At 40.7% G+C, this 21,736-nt stretch overlaps 1 protein-coding gene across 1 annotated transcript; it reads left to right on the top strand.

Moving 5' to 3' along the window:
* Nucleotides 1–365: 365 nt before the first annotated feature.
* Nucleotides 366–21,507, top strand: kif14 (kinesin family member 14). Its single transcript, XM_061033813.1, has 29 exons — nucleotides 366–1,478; nucleotides 2,236–2,490; nucleotides 2,889–2,976; nucleotides 3,176–3,274; nucleotides 3,523–3,575; nucleotides 3,682–3,712; nucleotides 4,000–4,107; nucleotides 4,223–4,339; nucleotides 4,876–4,994; nucleotides 5,255–5,427; nucleotides 7,150–7,297; nucleotides 7,655–7,718; nucleotides 7,865–8,049; nucleotides 8,329–8,431; nucleotides 9,044–9,201; nucleotides 9,308–9,455; nucleotides 9,573–9,719; nucleotides 10,151–10,283; nucleotides 11,175–11,268; nucleotides 11,422–11,563; nucleotides 12,800–12,906; nucleotides 14,199–14,299; nucleotides 14,669–14,899; nucleotides 15,234–15,421; nucleotides 15,924–16,076; nucleotides 17,746–17,868; nucleotides 18,026–18,100; nucleotides 19,805–19,949; nucleotides 20,394–21,507. The coding sequence occupies exons 1-29, from the start codon at nucleotides 403–405 to the stop codon at nucleotides 20,765–20,767; spliced, it is 4,938 nt and encodes a 1,645-aa protein (XP_060889796.1). The 5' UTR covers nucleotides 366–402; the 3' UTR covers nucleotides 20,768–21,507.
* Nucleotides 21,508–21,736: the final 229 nt, after the last annotated feature.

Below are 21,736 nucleotides of genomic sequence, written 5' to 3'. Positions count from 1 at the left end.
GTTTGGGGTACGTGTCTCCGTCTAAACCAGAGTTTGTGTCACCCTTTTTTTTTTTTTTTAACGCAAGAGTGTTATTTTTAGAAAAGGAAAACATGAGTAACTCAATTTCTTGCACAGGTCACAATCTGGGGAGCTAGAAGGTGGTAAGGATTCTGTGGGGGGGGAATAACCTGTAATATGCTGCCACCTAGCGTCGGTCTCCGGAACTCACAATGATAATGGGCATGTGTTGACGTCACGGAGTACGAAAATCCAGCCAATCAGCTGCGTCTGGTGGTGACGGTTTGAAATTCAGGCGGGGAAAGGCGGAAGAGACGAGGGGGGACAAAAATAAAAACAAAAGCAGCCCTTGACTTTCTGGACACCTCCTTTTTTAACTTTTGTTTTTAGCAACCGGCAGCCATGTCGTTATTTTCTGTCCAAGCGAGAAAGCATACTGCTTATTATGATCATTTAATAACAACATCGACAGCCAGGACGCCGGGGAGAGGGGACCCGGCAGAGCGGAAGGCGACAGACTCGATGCTGGGCAGAAACGAGAGGACATCCGGAGAATGTGAAGACAGCAGGTCGTCTGATAAAAGCCGACAGGTGAACAGGACTTATGTCGTATCCGCGCTGTCAAAGAGTGGCAGTGGGCAGCAGACACCTTACCGAGGCCGACTCACTCTGCAGAGGAGGTCAAGGAGGAGAACCGGGGCTGACCCGGAGGAGAGGACGACGGTCGAAAGCAGCCAGAACACCACGCCAGCCCCAGAGAAGAGGCTGACCTTGCAGCGCCGGACCCGGACTCCCTCCATGGAGAAAAGCACGCTCCGTCAGCGTGGGGTCAGCGGCACAGGCCTGCAGCAGACGCCCAAAGTGCTCGCTGAGCCAAACGGTAGGGCTCCAGGTGTGTTCAGGTCCATGAGTTTAAAAGATACTTCCTGCAGGAGCAAGGGGAAATATACAGGTACTCCACTGGAAACACAGGGGAGACCGGCGCACAGCAAGACGCCCCTCTCTGTGTCGTCCTTCACAAGCAGGCAGCTGGAAGACCAGGCCCAAACTTTTACAACCCCCACCAAAAAGACCCCGTTTGAGAAAATCGCCGCCAAGAGAGACGTGTTTGAGAGACTGGCAGCGAAAGAAGCTCCCAAACCGGTCGTTGTCAAACGTCCTAGTCTAGAGAAAGCCAAATCAAGAGCACAGCAAGCCGAGGACGTGAAGCCTACCCCTGCTCCTCGGGTCAGTAAAGCGTCTGCAGGCGTGCTGAAGCCCAGCGTGGCTCAGCAGGTGAGGAAAACCTCCACCTCAAACCAAAAGGGAGACGTGACCCATGCGAGGACCTCCACACCTGCCCCGGCTCCTGCTGCACCTGCACCTGCCGAGCACACACTGCTCCGAGGTCCCAGTCAGGCCCTGAAGCAGCATGATTCATCCAAGATGGAAAACAGTGCAGTCACTGTTGCTGTCCGTGTACGCCCATTCAATGGCAGGTTAGTAATACAGTATTTGTCTCAACTGAAAGGTAAATTGTGCTGAAGTAGATCATGTCATTCAGTATTTAAGCACTTAATAGATTATGTAAATAATGATAGGTACTAACTTGATGATGGCTGATAAATATTTCTTGTATATTTGGCTGTATAGGGCAATACAGCGTTTTCTATAACAACATACTTCTTTTTTTTCAAACAAGAAGTAATATTACAGCTTCTTTGCTTGTTTTTTTTTAATTGTCACATGTGATAGTACACACACGATCTTAATATTTTGTAGTGTGGTAAAACAGCATGTAGATATCACATTTGCCATTGGATAAACTGAATGATTGGTGAAATAAATAATAGGCAGATTAATGCCAATTATTATATTTGCAACCTCAATTATCTGATCTGAAAAAATGTCCAGCAAATACACTCAATGTACCTTTTTTTTTCTTAAGGTTCTTAAAGGGCTCACATTTTTTTTCTTTTTTAAAGATTTATTTTTGGGCTTTTTATGCCGCTAATGGATAGATAGGAGAGTGGCTAGAGTCGGAAATCAGGGAGAGAGAGTGGGGAATGACATGCGGGAAGGAAGCCACAGGTGGGAGGCGAACCTGGGCCGCCCGCTTGAGACGACAGCCTCCATGCATGGGGCGTGCGCACTAACCACTGCGCCACCAGCGCCCCAGGGCTCACATTTCTGATGAGATTTTTTTTCTGTCCTTCTCTGAGACAATAATTGATGAACTTTTCTGCTTTTCCTAAGGGAAAAAGAAGAGAAGGCCCTGCAGGTCATCTTCATGAACGGTCAGGAGACTGTTGTCCAGCATCCCGACTCCAAACAGAGCTACTCGTTCACCTATGACTTCTCTTTTTGCTCTGTGGATGAGTGCGAGCCCACCTTTGCCAGCCAGCAGACGGTGTACGAGACACTGGGCAAGCCTCTGCTGCTGAGGGCCTTCGAGGGGTTCAACACCTGCCTGTTTGCGTACGGACAAACAGGCTCTGGGAAGTCATACACGTGAGTGAATTGGGGATCGGTGTGTCACAGTAAACTGTACCCCGCTGAACCCCTTCTTTTTATTAAAGATTTGTTTTTGGGCTTTTTGGGCCTTTTATTTGAGAGATAGGACAGTGGATAGAGTCAGAAATGGGGGAGAGAGAGTGGGGAACAACATGCAGGAAAGGAGCCACAGGTCGGATTTGAACCTGGGCCGCCTGCTTGGAAGACTACAGCCTCCATATATGAGGCGTGCGCACTAACCAATGCGCCCCAAGGACCCCTTCCCTTCTACTGTGTTTATTTTTTGCTTGTAAATAAACATTTTGGTGTCGTTTTTTCTCTGGATGTTTAATTATTTTGAATCGTGGTCAATGGGTGCACTTTCAATTTTAAATGTTGAAATGGTTGTTGTTTAGGATGATGGGCTTTGGACAAGAGGAAGGGGTCATCCCAAGATTCTGCCGGGAGCTTTTTGCAAGATTGACATCATTAGAAAATGAAGAGGTGAGTAGTCCCTCATGAGGTGTTAGATGTTCTTAATTTAATTTGTCGTCTTATATCCTGTGTTGTAGCTAATTTAATGTTAGAAAATATATTATGGCCTTTTTTTTCCTCATGAAGAAAAACATGAATACGTGCATGAACAATCTTTTTTTGTGGTCACATAATTCATCGAGTGATTACTTTGGGGTTTATCCTTCAGGTCAAATGTCATGTAGAGATGAGCTTCTTTGAAGTATACAATGAGAAGATCCACGACCTGCTGGTGACCAGAGATGAGCCAAACCAGAGGACAATGCCTGTATGTACTTTCCTTTACACAATCCCTGAACTTTTCAAGATTTGAATGAAAAAAAAATAGATCTGCTAAAACTGGTTGTTTCATTTTCAAATAAATCAGCCTTTAGGAGAACAGAGTAAATCTAAAAGTTGGTTTTAATTCCAAGTTAAGATACAGTTAAATATCTCCTGATAATAATGACATGAAAACATTTTTTATGGTCAATGTTGAGAATATCTGTAGTCAAGAAAACCCTTTTTCACTTCCAGCTGAAGGTGAGGGAACATCCCGTCCATGGCCCCTACGTTGCTGACCTCTCTGCGTGAGATGTTTTTGATGTCTTTTGCAATATTGCCTCTGAATCACGGTTTAAAACACATTCATAAATGACGCTTTGCAGAATTCTTCACTTTATTTTTCTTTTTCAGAAACATTGTGAGCTCTTACAACGACGTTCAGGTAGGTGGAAAGTAAACTACTATTAAGATGAATTTTTCTTTTAGATCGTTGACCTTCCTTTAGTGGTAACTTTTAGCAAGTAGGTCAGGGTAAAGTGTGAATTTGACTTTGTGACTACTGTGTGTAAGACAGAAAACAAGGTTTGGTCCTGAATGTGTAGTCACTGTAGAATATTCTAGATACTCAGCACCAGTATCCTCAGAGTGCAGCATAGAGAACTACATTGCGACTGATATCCACTAGATGTTTCACATTGAGAGATTAAGTTGTGTTTTTCTGTCCTTCAGGGTTGGCTGAAGCTGGGCAACAAGCAGAGAGCAACAGCAGCTACAGGAATGAACGACAAGAGCTCCAGATCTCACTCTGTCTTCACCCTGGTTATGACCCAGACTCAGGTATTTTCTTGATGCATGTTTTCTAAAACACTGAGATAAACCACGATCATTTTTTTGGAGATCACCCGTTTATGTCACACATGTAATCCGTTGTCCCGTGTGTGATTGTGTACAGACTGAATTTGTGGAGGGTGAGGAGCATGACCACAGCATCATCAGCAGGATCAACCTTGTGGATCTGGCAGGCAGTGAACGCTGTAACTCTGCCCAGACGAGTGGAGACAGACTCAGGGTATACACATGCACACATCCTGTTATTCTTGGTTATCATGCTCAAATATCAGAGTCAGTTTTTGTGAGGAGGAGCAGTTTTTGTCGCTGTTTTGTAAACGAGCAGCAGGGTTTTCAAATTTGATGCAAGCAGTAACTGTGAGTCGGCAGAGTGACATGTGCTGTTTTGGGTAGGATAAGATTGACCAATTATATATTGTCAATTAAGTCTCTGGTGACAAACTGCTCACTGCCTGAACAGCATTTGTTTACATTTTACATGGCTAAGGAAACATTTGACTGTTGACATTCTTCTCATCAGAAATCACTTCTTACTGATGTACTGGACAGGATAAGCAAAGAGATAAGATGTATCTCTTTTGGTTTGCCATAGAAAAAAAATGACTCCTCACAGTAGCTTTAAACTGAGATGCTGAAAATATATTTTTGTAATCGTGTCTACTAGCTCATTATTTGATCTGGTGTTTATGTAGCTTTTCATTAAACACACCACTGTTATTCCAAACAAGAAATGCATCTGACACTGTGTCTTTCTAGGAGGGTGCTAGCATCAACAAATCCCTGCTTACCCTGGGAAAGGTCATCTCTGCCCTGTCAGAACAAGCACTGACCAGAAAGAAGGTCTTCATACCGTACAGAGAGTCTGTCCTAACATGGTGAGACATCAAGGGTGATTGTACCCTGAATCTGTCGTAGAACACATTGTCTAATATTGTTACTTATATTTATAAGTGTGTTTTAAGAGATACATAGTTGATTGTACTATACTGGAGTTGTATTTGATGAATGCTCAGACAGATATGGGGGGCTTATAGAACAAAAATAACAAAAAACTGTGTTTCCGACGGTAGATGTGCAGATATTTTCCAAGATAAAAGGATGATCCTGAACAACTCCATTTATTTCCCCTCTGCAGGCTGTTGAAAGAGAGCCTCGGTGGTAACTCCAAGACAGCCATGATCGCTACACTGAGTCCAGCGGGCAGTAATGTGGAGGAAAGCCTCAGTACTCTGCGCTATGCCCAGCAAGCCCGCACCATCATCAATGTGGCAAAAGTCAACGAGGACACCAATGCCAAACTGATCAGAGGTCAGACACTCAACATGTCAATGTTCAAATCATTCTGTTGGATTTAATTAAGCTCTGGCCTATATTTGTCTTTTCTTTTCAAAAGGTTTGAGCACGCATCCCCCAATAGCTGCGTTACAAGTGTATTTCTCACACACACACACACTACCCATGCACTTTCTGTAGAAGCTGCCAGAAAAGTGAGGGAAATAAAAGCAGAGCAGGAGTAATAAAGTACCCGGGGTCTCCTTTATAGACACTGCGTGCACACAAAACAGGGCCTGATATTGGCCTACACTACTTCCCACACAAATCTGTAAAAACAAACTTGACGGGGAAAATGTGTGAGCTAATATGCAACCTCTGACCCAATATGAGGTTGATCCACGTGCGTGCATTTCCAGATGGGTCATGATTTGTAAAGGGAACATTGTGTGCAGGTGTACGTACGTGTAGTTTTATAATTTTGAACTATTTTTGGCGCACACCATTTTAGGGTTTTTTGACACAAGTACAATCTCAGTATGGCTTCTGCACACTGTTTCATAGATGAGATCCCTGTTTATCTTTTGAAAAACAAATCTAAAATAGATGTTGTGCTCATGACTTTTAAAGCAGCACATGATGTTATTCGTATGTCCTTTGTGAACATAAACATCTGCTATCCGACACTAAAATGAGCAGCAATCTGGGAACCGTTCTGCAAATATCGGCAATCCCGACGATCGATAGTCAATGTTAGAATACCATAGAAGGAAGCCAGTATATCATGAGTGTGGAAACGGTCCGCCTGTTTTTTGCTGTCCACACGGACTGTTTTTCCTGCATACACCAAAGCCTGCTCATATGTAATTGATCAATACAGCTACAAATGTGCTACAAACAGAAACAGAACACTTTTCCATTTTGAAAATCCCAAACCCTGTGTTAACCCCTGTGGCTAGTTTCTTGAGTATAACTAAAGAAGTCTCTTTTTTTAAAGTAGTGTTTTAGTGACTGTTCTGTCTTCTCAGGTGTAAAGAGGAACTGTGAACTGAAATTTACTCACTTTATAAAATCATGCTTTCAAGACACTGAGAATCATTTCCATCATCTCTTTATCCCACATACTTTTATTCCAACACAAATCCTCATTTGGACTGTTACTACGCTGTCTCAGTTGTGTCTTTTCATTTGCACCATCTTCATCTTGCTCTTTGTGTCCGCCTCACTTGCTTTTTTTTTTTTTTTTTTTTTGCATGTCTGTCTTTCTATTTGAGTCCTGCTCTTGATCTCCTTTGCTCCCCTTCTCGCCCGCATATCCTTCTGTCTGCCCATCTATCCATCACCACAATTTTCACTACCCTGTTCAATTAAGGCCAGGCCCTAACCTTGCCTCCAGGCCATATTTATGCACTGTCAGCTGCACATGGCGGCTAACTGTCATGCAAGTATTATTTTTCATGAGATGATTGTGCTGCTATTTGATGTTTTTAGCAGTAAGGGGAGCTCTTGCCGTGGATTTCTCCTCACATCACCTGTCAGTGCTTGATGCTAAAGTGAATATGACTGAAACATTACAAATCAGGTCAATGTTTTTTAGTCAATCATTATTAAGAAATGACATACAGGGCAGGTTAGTGGTAAGTGGTAGTTAGCTCTATATGGCTTCCTGAATTTACACATTGAAAGAGTTCTTTATTTTTACCCGAACTCTTACCTTTTTGTATTTAAAGTTAAACAGCCCTCTTTATGTGTTTTCAGAGTTGAAGGCTGAGGTGGAGAAGCTGCGAGCCGCCCAGATGAGCTCCAAGGGCGTCGAACCAGAGAGGGTCAGGCTGTTTGAGCAGGAGATCACCGCCCTGAGGAACAGACTCTGTCAGCAAGAAAGAGAAATGGTCGAGGCTAACCGGTTAGTACAACAGCAATGACTTTATCAAATTTCTCAACAGACCCAAATATCGTACTTAATAGTCCCTGCTTTTGACGGGTCGAAGTGAAAGCTGTTGCAGATTTTCACAGTTTAGAGAAACCCTTGTAGCAAAGCCATCCTTCATGTTATTGGTTTTAATCTGGGCGTGGGGATTGTTTCATATGTTAAATAAAAAATAAAGTGAAAATCCAATAGTCATGATATTTCCCATACTCAAACTGTTAAAGACTGAAACATTAAAGAGGATCATGACAGATTAAAAAAAAAAAAAAAAAAAAAAAAAGAATGTTAGTTAAATGTCTTGTTAAATCTTGTTATTATTCTCCTCTCTGGCAGGGCATGGAGAGAGAAGCTGGAACAAGCTGAAATCCGAAAACGCGAGGAGACCAAAGAGTTGCAAGTAAGTTTTCTTTTCTTGTCTTTTTTCTAGCATATCACAATTTCCATCCTGTTTTTTCCCCCTTGCTACATGGAGTACTTGCAGAGCAAACGTCTTTACTGCGCTGACTCTTGACAGTCACTTTTTTTATTCCCCTGTGATTTCAGAAAGCAGCTGTTTCATTCAAAGTGGACAATCGCCTGCCTAACCTGGTGAACCTGAACGAGGATCCTCAGCTGTCTGAGATGCTTCTCTACATGATCAAAGAGGGTCGAACCACAGTGGGCAAGCTCAGGTCTGAGTCCAGCCATGACATCCAGCTGACAGGAGCTCTCATCGCTGACCAACACTGGTAAAAAGAAAATTACTGGTTTTCAAAATTGTAGTATTTTGTATAAATAGTTCATAGTTGGTGGTCTGTTTGCATTTTTTAATGCATACTTCTTTAACAGCACTGCAGTCGTATGTAGCTTCAGTGCTTAATTGATACTGACATTTTGTTTTTTAACTTGTAATGATTTGAGGGACAATATGGTGTTTTATTAGTTTCTCTCTTTTTTTAGCTACTGCTACTGCTGATATTCAACATGGAAAAACTATAATATATATGTGTATCTTTGCTTTGTTTTAGTGTTATAAACAACATCCAGGGTACTGTCAGCATCACGCCAATGGAAAATGCTAAAACCTTTGTGAACGGAAACCTTGTATCTGAATCGACTGTGCTACACCATGTAAGTAGATGACATAGGTCCCTCACATGTCTCAAGTTTTACATCAATTTAAGAGTAATTTAAGCCCCTCAATCATGTGAACTCCTGACATTTTCCTGACCTGCCCATCACATGTCCCTCTCAGCGGGAAACCATCTGTGTCGAGCGTGCTGTCACAGCTCCACACACTTGATAAATATAGGTGAGGGGGGCTGGGTAAAACTGGCAGGAGAGAAATTGTAGAACCATAATCCTGGCATTTGAGGAGAGCAGTAAAGAGCAGCAAACACCCCACCTTCTGCTCACTGTGGCTGTTCCAGACTAATGTATAACATGGTGTGTACACACATCAGCTCACCCTAACTTTGCACAGACTTTTTTCTTAAATGGGAAGGGCTGGAAAAGGGCAAAATAAAGCAGAGATGAACAGATTTGTTTATTTTTGCAAATGCACCTCACATGTTTTTTTTTTTTTTTAAATGAGTCCAGCACATGTATAAAAGGGGTTTCATTGAATGAAGATTTAAGATTTCTTTGTACTGATCCTATACTAATCAAACCAACTAAACAACCCTTTTTTGTTGTTGATGAATTGAAATGAACTCTGCTTATCTCTGTGGTTACGGTTTCTAGGGTGACAGGGTGATTCTTGGTGGGGACCACTACTTCCGCTTCAACCACCCTGCAGAGGTGCAGTCTGGGAAGCGGGTTTCATGCTGGACAGGCGCAGGCGATGGTCACAAAGACTTTGAATTTGCCAAAAATGAGCTGCTTGCAGCTCAAAGAGTTCAGTGAGTACAATAAGTTATGTAATTATAGCTGATAATGACCATACCAGCATTCCTCTTCTTAGAGACATGACGGACCATTCTTAAGCCGTCTTTGTTTTTTTCCCAGGCTGGAGGCAGAAATCGAAGAAGCCAATTTGAAGGCGAAAGAGGAGATGATGCAGGGAATCCAGATGGCGAAAGAAGTGGCCCAAAAGGAGCTCCATGACCAGAAGGCGCTTTATGAAGGAAGGATCCGAACCCTGGAGAGAGAGCTGGTACACAAAACTTTTACCTCTTGTCTTTTTTAACCCCCGGTTAAAATATGTTGAATCCTTTATGTAGCCTTCATCCTCTCAATATAATATACACAGTTTTTGATATAACTTTATCAGAACGGGGAGAGTGAGCGGAAGCGTCAGCAGGAGTTGGACCAGCAAAGGGTTGCCAGCCAAGTGGCAGAGCTGAAGATGGCCAAGCTGGAGCTCGAGCATGAGGTGGACACCCACAAGACACGCCTCCGCCTGCACATGGAGGCCCAGGTCAGGACCTAGAGCAACACCTGGGAACATTGTACTTCTGAGACACCCAAAGATTCCCAGCCCTACTGTTTATGCTTTTAAGCCCTTTTTATAGATTTAAATTTAAACAATATTAGTTTTATGTATACTGAAACTGCTAAAATGAATGTAACACGGTCCCCTGGAAGGGATATATAGATGTTAGTCTACTAGAAATCTGGATTATTCCTGTCACTGTAAATAACATCATCTCCTCCATTTGCTCATCTTCATAGTTTCTGATGATCTTAAATGAGCTTGAGAAGCTCAGTGAAATATGCTGATGTTGGTTTTTATGTTTATCTGATGGGCCATTTGGGATTTGCTGTGAGCCGTGGTAAAGCTTGGCTTCAGGCTCATTGTTTTGGCCTGCTGGTTTTTAACACTGTGTACATTACTCTGATTCACTCCAGGCAATGGAAGAACACCGTGTGCGTCAAGCAAGGATTGTTGAGGCCCTGGAGGCGGAGAAGAGAAAGATCAGCAGGGAGCTTGAGGAGATGCAGAAGAAAAGAGCCTTGAGGGAAAATCACACTCACAGAAACGGTGAGAGCTTTCAAGTGACTATTGAGAACACATTGAAGTCAGGAACCACATTAACTGTTCACACCATGTAAGGGGAGTTCCAGATGGGTGTGGTTTACACTTTTCAGCCAGACGCATTAGAGGAGAGACGGCGTGCCAGGTCCTCAGATAAACAGTGAACTGAACTTGAGTTTCAAAGGAGCAGAGAAGAAGGCAGAGAGGCCAAACTACATATCTACACGAGTAATTGATTGTGAAGCATAATTCAACTCTATATCTTTATGGATGGGGATCATTCTACAGCTAAATGATATCATGTGGTAGTTGAAGTCTTGGTTCATTGTATAATGATGTATTACCGGTAAGTCAAAGGAGTATCTTGAATGGCACCAGACATTGAAATGTATCCTTGTCCCCCCCCTCCCCTCCTTAACTCTTCTCTTGTACATACATGTTCGTATAATACCTTACACAAGTAGCTCACTCGAGTCAAGGATTTCTTCTATCATCTCAGCCACGTTTACTGATGTCTTTGTCACACAGCTCGACTATTTCCATACTATTTAGTGTTGTCATAATGGAGGCAGGCATCCTGCTGCCTCGTTAGCAGCTTAATGGCAGTAATAAAGCCAAGTCGGTAACGTAATGTGATATGTGCTCAAGCAGAAGAACCAACCTTTTTCAGCAGTATAAAGAGATTTTTTTTCACAGACTTCCTGACATCTGAACAGGCTTTTAATAACATCTTCAATACTAAAGATACACTTAGATACTGTAATGCAAGCTGTAATGCTTCTCTAACAGTTTGCAGGCTTAAAGCCTTCCTTCCATTACTGTCAAAGCTGCCTGAAATGACCCAGGACCGCTGGCTGACTGGGTTAAATGTCATGTGTTTTTAATTCTCTGTTGCAGTCACTCCGCAGTGGGATGCCATGAAGTTGTCCCTGATGATTGAGGAAGCCAACAAGATCAGCGCTAAGATGAAGAAAAAAACAGTCTTTAGCAGGTATAAAAGGACAATACATATAATATGTTGTATTTGAAAGGTCAAAAATGTATGACTAAATAAACGTATTGAGGTTTCACTTAAGTTTCTAAATACAGCAGGTATCATCTTTGTAAGATAATCTAAAAATCATAATTCTCTGCTCTGTTGTAGACACGAAAGCTCTGCTGATGGAAACCAGGAGAACGGGGGTCTGCTGCAGGTGCGAGTTCAAAACACAAAGCTGGGGATCTCAACGTTCTGGAGCCTGGACAAGTTTCAAAACAACATGGCTGCCATGAGGGAATTCGAGCAGGTATGCCCCCCCTAACACAATTCTACCTTTTCTAATAATCACTTTTTTGAGTGAATTATTATTTTAATAGAATATATGGACAAAACGGAGCAGAGTCCTGGTATAGAAAGTGCCTGAACTTGTATGATGGTACAATGATAATAAATAAAAAAACAGACACTGCATGCAGACAGTCAGTGGAGAGAGGCCTGACATCAGAAGACGGTAAGTGTATGGTTTAACAGGTGATGTTTACGTTAAAACTACATGGACTTGTCAGAGTGTTTTGGGGAGCAATGGGACTTTTTTAAACTTTTTGAAAATTAGTTTAATATGTGACCTTTTTTATATTTTTTAGATTTAAAAAATCCATCAATTGTTTTTGGAACAGAAAACTAAAACAAATAGAAGCTGAAAGAAAACAAAACTGTATTTTCCTTTTCTTTCTTCTGTATTGAATCAGAGTCTTTACTGACTTTGTAAAGGCGGAGTTTGGTTCCTTTATCAGAAGCCTGGGGGGGGAATGACCTCATGAATACAACAAATTGTCAAATATCACTTTTCTACCCTATACCCACTCAGCTAGCCAGTTCACACATGTTAAAAGACAGTGTCCTCAGTTTTAGCCTTGAATAAAACTGCAGTTAGTGCAGTTTGACTTTTCAGTGCAGCACTGTCCAGGGTGTTTCCAGGCCTTTGTGCCAATTGTATTAGATCATCTTGTGCTACATCTGATCCTTACATAACATAAGAGAAACGGAGGATAACTGCTTGTTTAAATGTGTTTATGTTTGTTACTTTGATTGGATATTGTGTGTTGGAAAAAAAAGCAATTAGCGACGCAACATAATTACACACTCGAGGATCTCATGATGGATAATTCACTATAAGTAGATCGATACATGACCACGCTGATAAGCTCACAGCGGGATCTAAAAAATCGTGGATCATTTTAAGGTGGCTTGTGCATTCATGCTTGGCTGATTTAAAGAGCACTCAGTCTAATAAGTGAATGTATGATGTGCGTTGAATAAAGCGCATTCAACAAGCCAGCCTGTCTGTTCCTCATTCTGCATATTCAGAGCCTGACATCACCTCAAGTGCATTTGCCAATTTCCCAGCCATCTGCCATTATTTACAGTCTGGAATGGGTTGTTTTAATGCTTGACAGAGGCGCACTGCCTAAATTTGCTGTGCTTTTCTCATTAAGTTCAGTAAATAAGAGCGGTAATGTCAGCAGTAGTTTCCTCTCTGCAGGGGGATCCCACCTCTAAAGATGACGATGTGTTCTATGACCCTGATGATGAGTGGGAGCAAGATATATCGGCCTCCTCTTCTGCCACCTCCTCCTTCTCGCGCCGAAGGTAATTATCCAGCCCTTCCTCCATCCTCCCTATCCATCAGTCCCTCTTTGAAGTACCTGACACTCATGTTAGGTTTCAGGGACTTAATTGGTATTCTTGTTCAATTACTTGAAATGTGTACGCAGGCAAGTGTTCAGAAAAACACCCGCAGAGTGAGTGTGTAGGTCTTAAACCTGCTGCCCTTCTTCTGAACTGAACTCCCTGGCTTTTTTTTCTCTACTCCTTTTTAATGTGAACAATATGTCAGGCCATGGGTTGTATATGGAAAGTTGAAAGGTATCTGCATGTAACATGGAAAATCAACATTTTGGAAGATTTGGGTTATTTTCACAAAGTCCTTCTAGTTTCCACCGATGTGATTTACAACGTGGCACATATTTTTGACATTCAACACAACCTTCTTTCTCGCATGAAAAGTTTCTGCCCACAGAATATTTCCCGTTTATTCTTTTTCCTCTGTTTATTAATTTTATTTCCATGAATGCCATGGACTAAAATGTTTAGTCCATGAAAGGGCAATAAAGGTGTCTGTGTTTTTCACTCTTCAACCCACAACCCAAACGCACACTCACAAACACAGCGACTATGTTACATGCAGAACTCCACACATTTTCCCTTCACACTATTACTATTCTTGTCGAGCATGTTAATGGTGCTCCTTGCTCCCTGGACTACCAGCAGACCCAGCCAAATGCAACATGGCACAGGCTCTGTGGTTCCTTCATCCCTTCTCACTCTGTCTCCATTAAAGCCATGTCCAGGCCTCATGGCCACAATCAGAGTTCTCTACTGACCTCCCTCCTCCAGGTCGTCCATAGTAATGGAAATGTATCTGGCTGAACTTATTTAACCCTTTAATTTAAGGAGTGAGTTATGCATCTTTGCAAAATTGCTTAAAATAACATTATGTAACCATGCCCAGAGATAGTTCAAGAGGCACTGCCACCATCAAAAGGGATAAACTTTGTGTGTTCAAACGTGCCATAACTTCATCAAATGGATAAAACTACACATCCAGGAAGGAAATCCTCACACATGAATAATAACAGCAAGTACAAAGTAACAGCTGTCAGCTGTGGTTCTTTTTTCAAAATACACACAGAGACAATAGACTCAGAGATATGTGGAATTGAAATATCATGCCTAATAAATGTGAATATAAAAGTACAGCATTCTATTGCTGCTCGGGAATTTACTTCATGTCCATTTTCAACTTTCTCAATCCAATAAAACAACACCCAAAATTCAATCTTAGAATAAGAATCTAAGAATTCTAACGTGTTTGACACCAGGAGCAGGAGCTTGTTGAAGAGCAGGAGAATCTCAGGGCGTCTCTACGAGATACGGGTCCATCCAATACAGAGCCTCCACAACAGCTCCTCACAGTCTGCTGGTAAGGCAAAGGCATATGGTTCTTGGAAAATATGTATAATGTTTCCAAATATATATATATATATATATATATGGAAAATGTATTGTCATCAATAAAAGCATTAATTCTTTGTGGCATAAAACTGCAGCTTTTGAGGTTACTAGCCTTTTTGCTTTTAAGCTTTTGTAAACTGAACAGTGCTGAGGAAACGGGTTCAAATGTTTGGTTGGGGAAAAAGGGAGCAATGTTTTTTTTTCTGAAAAATAATTTGGATTATGTAATATTGTTTTATATTCAAATGTTGGGTAAAAAACATGAGAATTTTTACTGTTTAAGAATGAAGTCTTCATGCTCAACACATCCCAAACTCCCCCACTGTCTCTGTCTCAGGCTTGATGGGCGTGGTCAAACCGCCTTCCACCCATCCTAGCAGCACTGATTCTTCCATGCCTGGCATCTGCAAGGAGCTGATTGGCCAGTCAGTGGCCCGTTTGCGTGGTTGTAGCGGGACAGAAGAGAGCATGGCCGACAGGTTGGCCTCTGATCTTCACATGGTTTATATGGCGATCCAGACCATATCTGACTTATACAACAGCCTGGAAGATGACAGCCAGGAGAACGGTGAGGTTCACCCTAAAAATCTATCTTTAATGTGTTTGCAGAGGAGTAAGCTAATGAGAATAAGAGGAGCTTATGATTATGTTTTATTATACAATTTGTGAGTCTTAAAAGTGGGTAGTTATCTTTGGACATTAAAAAGATAGAAACATATCACTTTACATATTCATCTTTAATAGTTCTTTCTCATAATGAACACTGTTCTTTCTATATTTATGGCATGAGGTAGCAGTTGTAATATTTAAAGATACAAAAAAAAGAAGAAATTCAATATTTTAAACCTGACCATTTGAAATGCCCAGTATTAACTTCCTTCTTCTCTTCTTCTTACCTTCAGTGTTTGTATGGAACTTGGCGGCCCAGACTCAGCTGGTCAAAGCCACCACAGCCATCGAGAGTGCAGTGTTTGTTACCATGCAGTGGTTGGCCAGCATTAAACCCTCCTCTGGCCTGCTCTGCTCCATTGCTGAAGATCTCAAGAGCCATGTCAAGAAGATGGGAGGATTCTTCCAGCTGTTCATTCAGGTACACACAATTATTGCACCGCATGGAAGACCATGCAGTGACATTTTATTGTGCTTTTCTTGGCATTTGCGTGACATGAAGTAACTTAATGAGTGAAAAATCTGACCTGAATGACTTTACTTGGTGTAATTTGGACAGAGGTGTCTAATCAAAATGCACAGCATTAATTGACGTGTCTTAGCTCTGAGCTGTTTGAGCTCTGTCTATGGAAATGACCAAGCAGAGGGAATTCTTAACCTTGAGCCTCAAACAGAACATGAATATATGGAAAATAAATCTAAATTCCTTACCAGCCTCAGCACGTAAACACACAATTTTCCTCTCTCACTCCACATTTATGAACTTTCCTTCACATTTCCATTTATTAACTGACCCTTCAGACTTATCTTGACCGTTTTGTTTGCTGGCTTGCATTGATTTACTCTTAAATCAATTTTAATTCCGCCTGTTTGTTTGTGCTGAATCAATCTTGACAGAAAATGAACATTTTCTCCCCATCCAGGGGTGTGAATCTGAGATCACATCGATGGTGACAGAGGCACAGAAGAAGAGCAGCCGGTGTTTGGATGCAGCGTTGCTCGCACTTGGCCACCTGGCGGCAATGACAGGCATGCCGCTGAATGCCGTGGAGAAGGCTGCCCAAGCCACAGGCAAGGTAACGCCAGCATTAATACAACAGCAGCTACCTTCTCGGCAAAGCTCTGGGGTCCAATGGAATCAAGCCCCCACTCCACAATACTGAAGAATTAGCTGAGTGGATCTCAGAGCAGGGAACATATTACAGGGTTGTAAGTTATTGAACTGAATGAAGACAAGCTTGTTTGAATTGAGGAGCAAATGAAATGGTATCTCATATCACGCCATGTAAATTAGAGATACAGCGATTGCAATTTCTTTCAGATTCAGATTTCAAATTTTTGTCAAGGTCTGCCGATTCAGATTCTTTCCTTTTTAAAAACTTTAATTGACAGCAAAAAAAAACAAAACGTAACTTTTCTTCAATGAAAATCTAATTCAATGTTCCTCATAAACATCAGACCGAAAAAGAAAATCTTAACTACACCAGGTTACAAGCCCCCCCGGCCCCCACCACTCACACATACACCTCTCTTCTATTTATACACACACATCACTCTGCCCCACCTCTTTCTGTTTATTTGGGTGTGTCTGGCCACTCAGTTGATCAGCATTTTGTTTCATCAAACCACCTCAAGAAAAACTTGAGATTTCATTAGTTTTCACCTATAAACAGTTGCTGAGTGGCATGAGCAGGAAGCTTGAAGATGTTAGTTATATCAAATACAGCTGCACTTCCTAAACAACTGCATAAGTTGACATTTAACAGAAGAATTTCCAAAAAGAACTAATGTATTAAAAGGAGGGACATAACAAAAGTTCCTTTTAGCACTGTGTGTTTTTTTTTATTTTTATTTTTTTACTTTCTTTAAAAACGTCTAAATAATCACATGTAATTCTAAAAGGTATGGCTGAACTATAGTTCACTATAGAGGACTATAGTAACCAAACAAAGAAGGTCTGCCAGAAACTCACCTGCACCCACTACCTATACTGGAGACAATATGCCTCACAGTTAAACAACAGTAAGACAAAAGTGTAAAAACACCACAACAATTATCTATTACAAGATTATTGCATTAGTGTATATGTCTGTGAATAAAAAACAAGAAATTGTACAAAAGATTTGCTAAAATGAATTTGAAATCATTTAGCAGCTATGACACAATCACAAAGTTTTCCTACCAGAGACAACTGACAAATTTCACACTTTAAGATGATACTCACTGTTTCTTGACAGCCACTCTTTTTACAAAGCAATTTATAATCAGAGTTACAGTATGTCCTTTCGTAGATATGAGACTGCTTTGCAAGACTCCTCCTCTTCCTTAACATGCTCCCCCCCAGCTACACCAAACCAATTGCCAAGTTGTAGAGTCCAACACTGACAACTGCAGTGCGGTTACACTGTAAATCCTGAAACATCAAACCATATAACACAGTATTGATGGGTTCTCCTATGAATTGTTTTCAAAGGGTGAAAATGTACAAACGACTGGCCTGATGACAGCAAATGATTAAAGGCTGACAGGTTTGATTTTTTGATGTTGACATCTGGCCTGAATAGTCTTGCTAGGATCTCCTGCTGTGTGTAAAATGGGCTTTTCTTTGATGACAACTGTTAGCGATATATCTCTCTCTAGTGTACCGGTAGATAAAGGTTATGTTCAGTAAGTTCTTATTGTATTTGGTAGAGAAACATATACTTAAAATGTGTTTTATGGTAATATGTGATTCCATTTCCTCAGAAATCCATTGTCATGTGTCTGCTAAAGGGGACCAATAAGGGTGTCCACTCACTTTTAGAGGAGAGCCTCACTATCACCAGAGAAATGCTCAGAGAGGCTCAGCTGGCTTACCCCAGGAACCAAGTAAGACATCATTACCCGGCTGTATCATTGTTTTGCAGGGGAATTGTTTTGTTTTTATCCAGTAACAAGCATGATTATTTAATACATTTGATCTGAATGTAATTCACTTTTTGTAATGTTGCATGTAAACATTGTTATAATTCATCTCTGCTCTCAGGTCCTGCAGAGCCTTAAATCCAAGATGCTTGATTTAGCACGTGCTATGCAGAACTTCATACATATCCATATCACGGTGAGTTTCATCAGCACAGCCATTTACAAACTAGAAGTTAAAGTGACGTCCTTAAACTGCTTCACATTTTTTACTTTCTGCACCTTTTTTTGAAAGTTTTATCTTGTTTTTGTAAGCCCGATCTTAATATTTGAAATTACATTTGTCTAAATTCACCCCACCACAAACAACATCAACAACTCAATAGAACTCCCCTCCCATACCTCTCCTTATTTACTTCCTGGTGCCAGCATTCGATTCTTAACCGTCATGAATTATGTAAATAATTTAACTGTGAACTACTATTTTTAATTTTTTTGCTTTATTGATTTTGTTGTGGCTTTGAGTTGTTCATTAAAAAAGTAGTTACACTGTGGAAAATGGTGAATGGATGAATCCAGAATATGAAGAAAAATAATCTTGTTTGTCTAAATCTGTTTTGTTTTTCATGTTAAGATAAACAACAATATCAATATATAGATTTAAAATGGTATATTTGAAGAAGGGGATTAGTTGCTTAAGCTATCTGGTATCAGCAGCTTCATTACAAAAACTGCTGGTTCTTGTCTGGGTAAACTCTGGCTGAAAGACAGAATGCATGCTCAGCAAAGCTTCCCTGGATATGTAAAGGTTCAAAACAATCTTCTATCTTGACACAGGCTAAAATGTTACAGGTTAATACCCACACCCACAGCCGCCCCGTTAAAGATGCCACTCAGCCTTTATTGCTCGAGTAAAGCTCAATGCTGTGTGGGCTTATCTCTCTGCAGTCGTCCCTGGACGATCGTTCAAGTAATGAATGTGTTGAATGAAGTAGCATCAGTCACAGCTAACGGGCTTGTTTGCCGTTATCTTAGCCACACAAACTAGCAGTTTTTTTGTTGAAGCCAATCATTGACACATATAGGGGCTTGCACATTTTGTCGCTCACAATGTTATTATCATCAAATAAAGCTGAGTTATCACCTGAGGAAGCTGCACATGTGCAAGATCTTGGATGTAAATGCATCTGTGAATTTATATTGTAGTAGACATTGCCATTTATTGAACAAAGCAATGGTAAAACTGTTGCAACAAAATGGATTTAGAAATGGATTAGTCTTTCAAAAGTTGGTTTCATCAGCTTTATCGATGAGTAATGGAATTGACATCACAATAAATGACTCTGTACAGTTTGTACTTAAACATGACAATCAAAACATAAACACATGGATTTGTATTTGCAGGTATTGAGTAAGTTAAATGTAAGGAAAAATAGCATGAGTCTAGGACTGTGTGTAGTACAAATAAATGGCACAGGAAATCAACATTTCCCGCTAGGCAGTAGTAAACTGGGAAGCAGGCCATTAGGTTTATGTCATAGGAAAGGACACATGGGAGCCACTTTCATTCAATGACATCATTTGCAAATGTTTTTGTGTTTTTGAGTCCCTGTGTGTTTGCATGCAGGCATCTGTGTGACTTTTGAAATGGGCTCAATAGAGTTTAAACTGAGAAGTTAAAGATCCCTGGTTAATATATCAGTCCAGTTGGGAAAATGTAGCTGGGGAGTATTGAGATGATTTGTTGACTAATACTCTGCTGTCAGAGCTGCTCAGTGGTTTGAGCAGTGTTGTATTATTTGTACATTGCTCTGTGTGTGTGTGGCTGGCTGTATTGCATCAAGTGCTGTTTATTTGTTGAGTTGTGTATTCATGTTTTGGGTGTGTACATGTTTTCAATCAGGAGAGGCAGACTGACCCAGCAGAGTGGGAGGAGGAGGAGGCCTCACCCTCCCATTTGCAGAGTCTGACAACTACAGCGACAAAGCTGTTCCAGCTGAACCAGGCCATTAGACAGCTGCATTCCTCTGTGTCTTCAACACTACAAGGTAAAGCTTCTGATAATGACACAGCTGGGAGGTTTAGCTAAAATCAAGCTTATCTTATAGAACAGCAACTAAATTGATCTTCTTGTAAAAAGCATAAGCCAAAAACCATTATCAGAATTGTTCTAGCTTTTTTTTCTTTGATATTTTTAATTTTATCAGATGATTTTTAGGTTGAAGAGCAGTTTTACCTTTATCAAAGCTTTAAAATATGTATTAAATGGTGTACATTTCTCAGTTTGGGGAGCCCGTCTGTCTGTCTTCTGGTCTGTCTGTATATTGCTCTTAAACGTTTGTTGTTTTTATGAAGGAAAACCAACAATTTTGAGTAGAATCTTGATTGTCAGTGAGCCAGAAAATGCTGGCAGCTTGGGCAAAACCACCCTCAGCCAAATCAACAAGATTCTTGTTGTCACATCCCCTATCTGATTGTCACCCTCCTTTCAGGAAAAGACAGAGTCTCCAATCTCAGCAGCTGCAGAGAGCTGATCTCTTCCTCTGCCAAGGCTGTGGATGAGCTGGTCACTGATCTATCCAAGGAGGGGGCATTGGCGCTTGCCTTGCAGCTTCCCTGTCTTGAGAGCGTCATCGCCACACGAGACGAACTCCTCTCCGCCCTGCAGTCTCTGTCCTCATCCTGGAACCAACACGGGGCAGGGGAACGAAGAAGCTCGGCTACTTCAGATAAGAGCCTCGAAGACGAAAGCATATCCAAAGACAGTGCTGCCACTCACAGCGCTGTTAGAAACCGAGTCATGAGTAAGATAGTGTACTCCCTCCCTTCAGGTGTAACGTTTAAAGGCACCGCTAACTGGGTGTGACTTTTATTTATATAAATATTATTCTGTGTGATGTGCTCACATTGTGTACAATTTACTGTAAAAATTAACTGGTGACACCGAAAAACTTTGAGGTAACACTTCTTCTAGTAATAACAAGTTTGTCGTAAATAAGACAGACGTATAAAGGAGAGTGTTGCCATCCAGGTTGAATAAAAAAAACACATTCACAACCATCACTGCTTTTACAATATAAAATAAATATGGGTTATAAAAAGCCATGTTGATAAAATGAGCTGCAGGTTTTTTCCAAGTCTAGTATGAATACATGTGGGGTATAGGAGGATGTAAGGATGATGTTCACTTATCATGTACCAGGCCGTCTCTGTTGTACTTTACATTTCAGAGGATAATACATTGTTCTTTGTTTGGTTTTATTAATTAAATAATTTAAGATTTCTATATAAAGCAACTCGGGTAGGAGTATGAAAAAAATGATGTAGAGCTTCCTTCTCATTCTCTGCTGTACATGACTTCTCTCGTGAAAAGGCATTTTTTTTCTCATTCACAAAGTTTTTTTTTTTTTTTTTAAATGTATGTATAACACTCGCTGCTTCTATTTGCACTCAGAGGAAACATATATGCTGTGTTTCTTCAAAATGTATGTCCTTTAACAAAGCATTTTTTAATGTATTTTAAGTCTTTTGTTTCCTTTGGTAGATGGTCAAAAAATGTAGCAAACTTCACCTGCAATAAATGAATGTGTCTTCATTTAACAAGGACCTGAACTTTTTCATATTGCATCATATATCTATATATATATATATATATATATATATATATATCTCCCTTGGAATTCACATCAAGTAAGATATCATTTCTCTGTTTTATGCACAAAACATTTACAGTAAAAATCTAATGTGTTATAATTTATTATGACAGATGGATTTAAAGAAGTTACATTTGATCTTTTTAAAGATTTATTTCTAGGATTTACTGACTATTTTCTGA

The sequence above is a fragment of the Labrus mixtus genome, chromosome 3 (genome assembly GCF_963584025.1).
Source record: "Labrus mixtus chromosome 3, fLabMix1.1, whole genome shotgun sequence".
Classification (NCBI taxonomy): Eukaryota; Metazoa; Chordata; class Actinopteri; order Labriformes; family Labridae; genus Labrus; species Labrus mixtus.
This window is presented reverse-complemented; position numbering and strand designations above follow the sequence as displayed.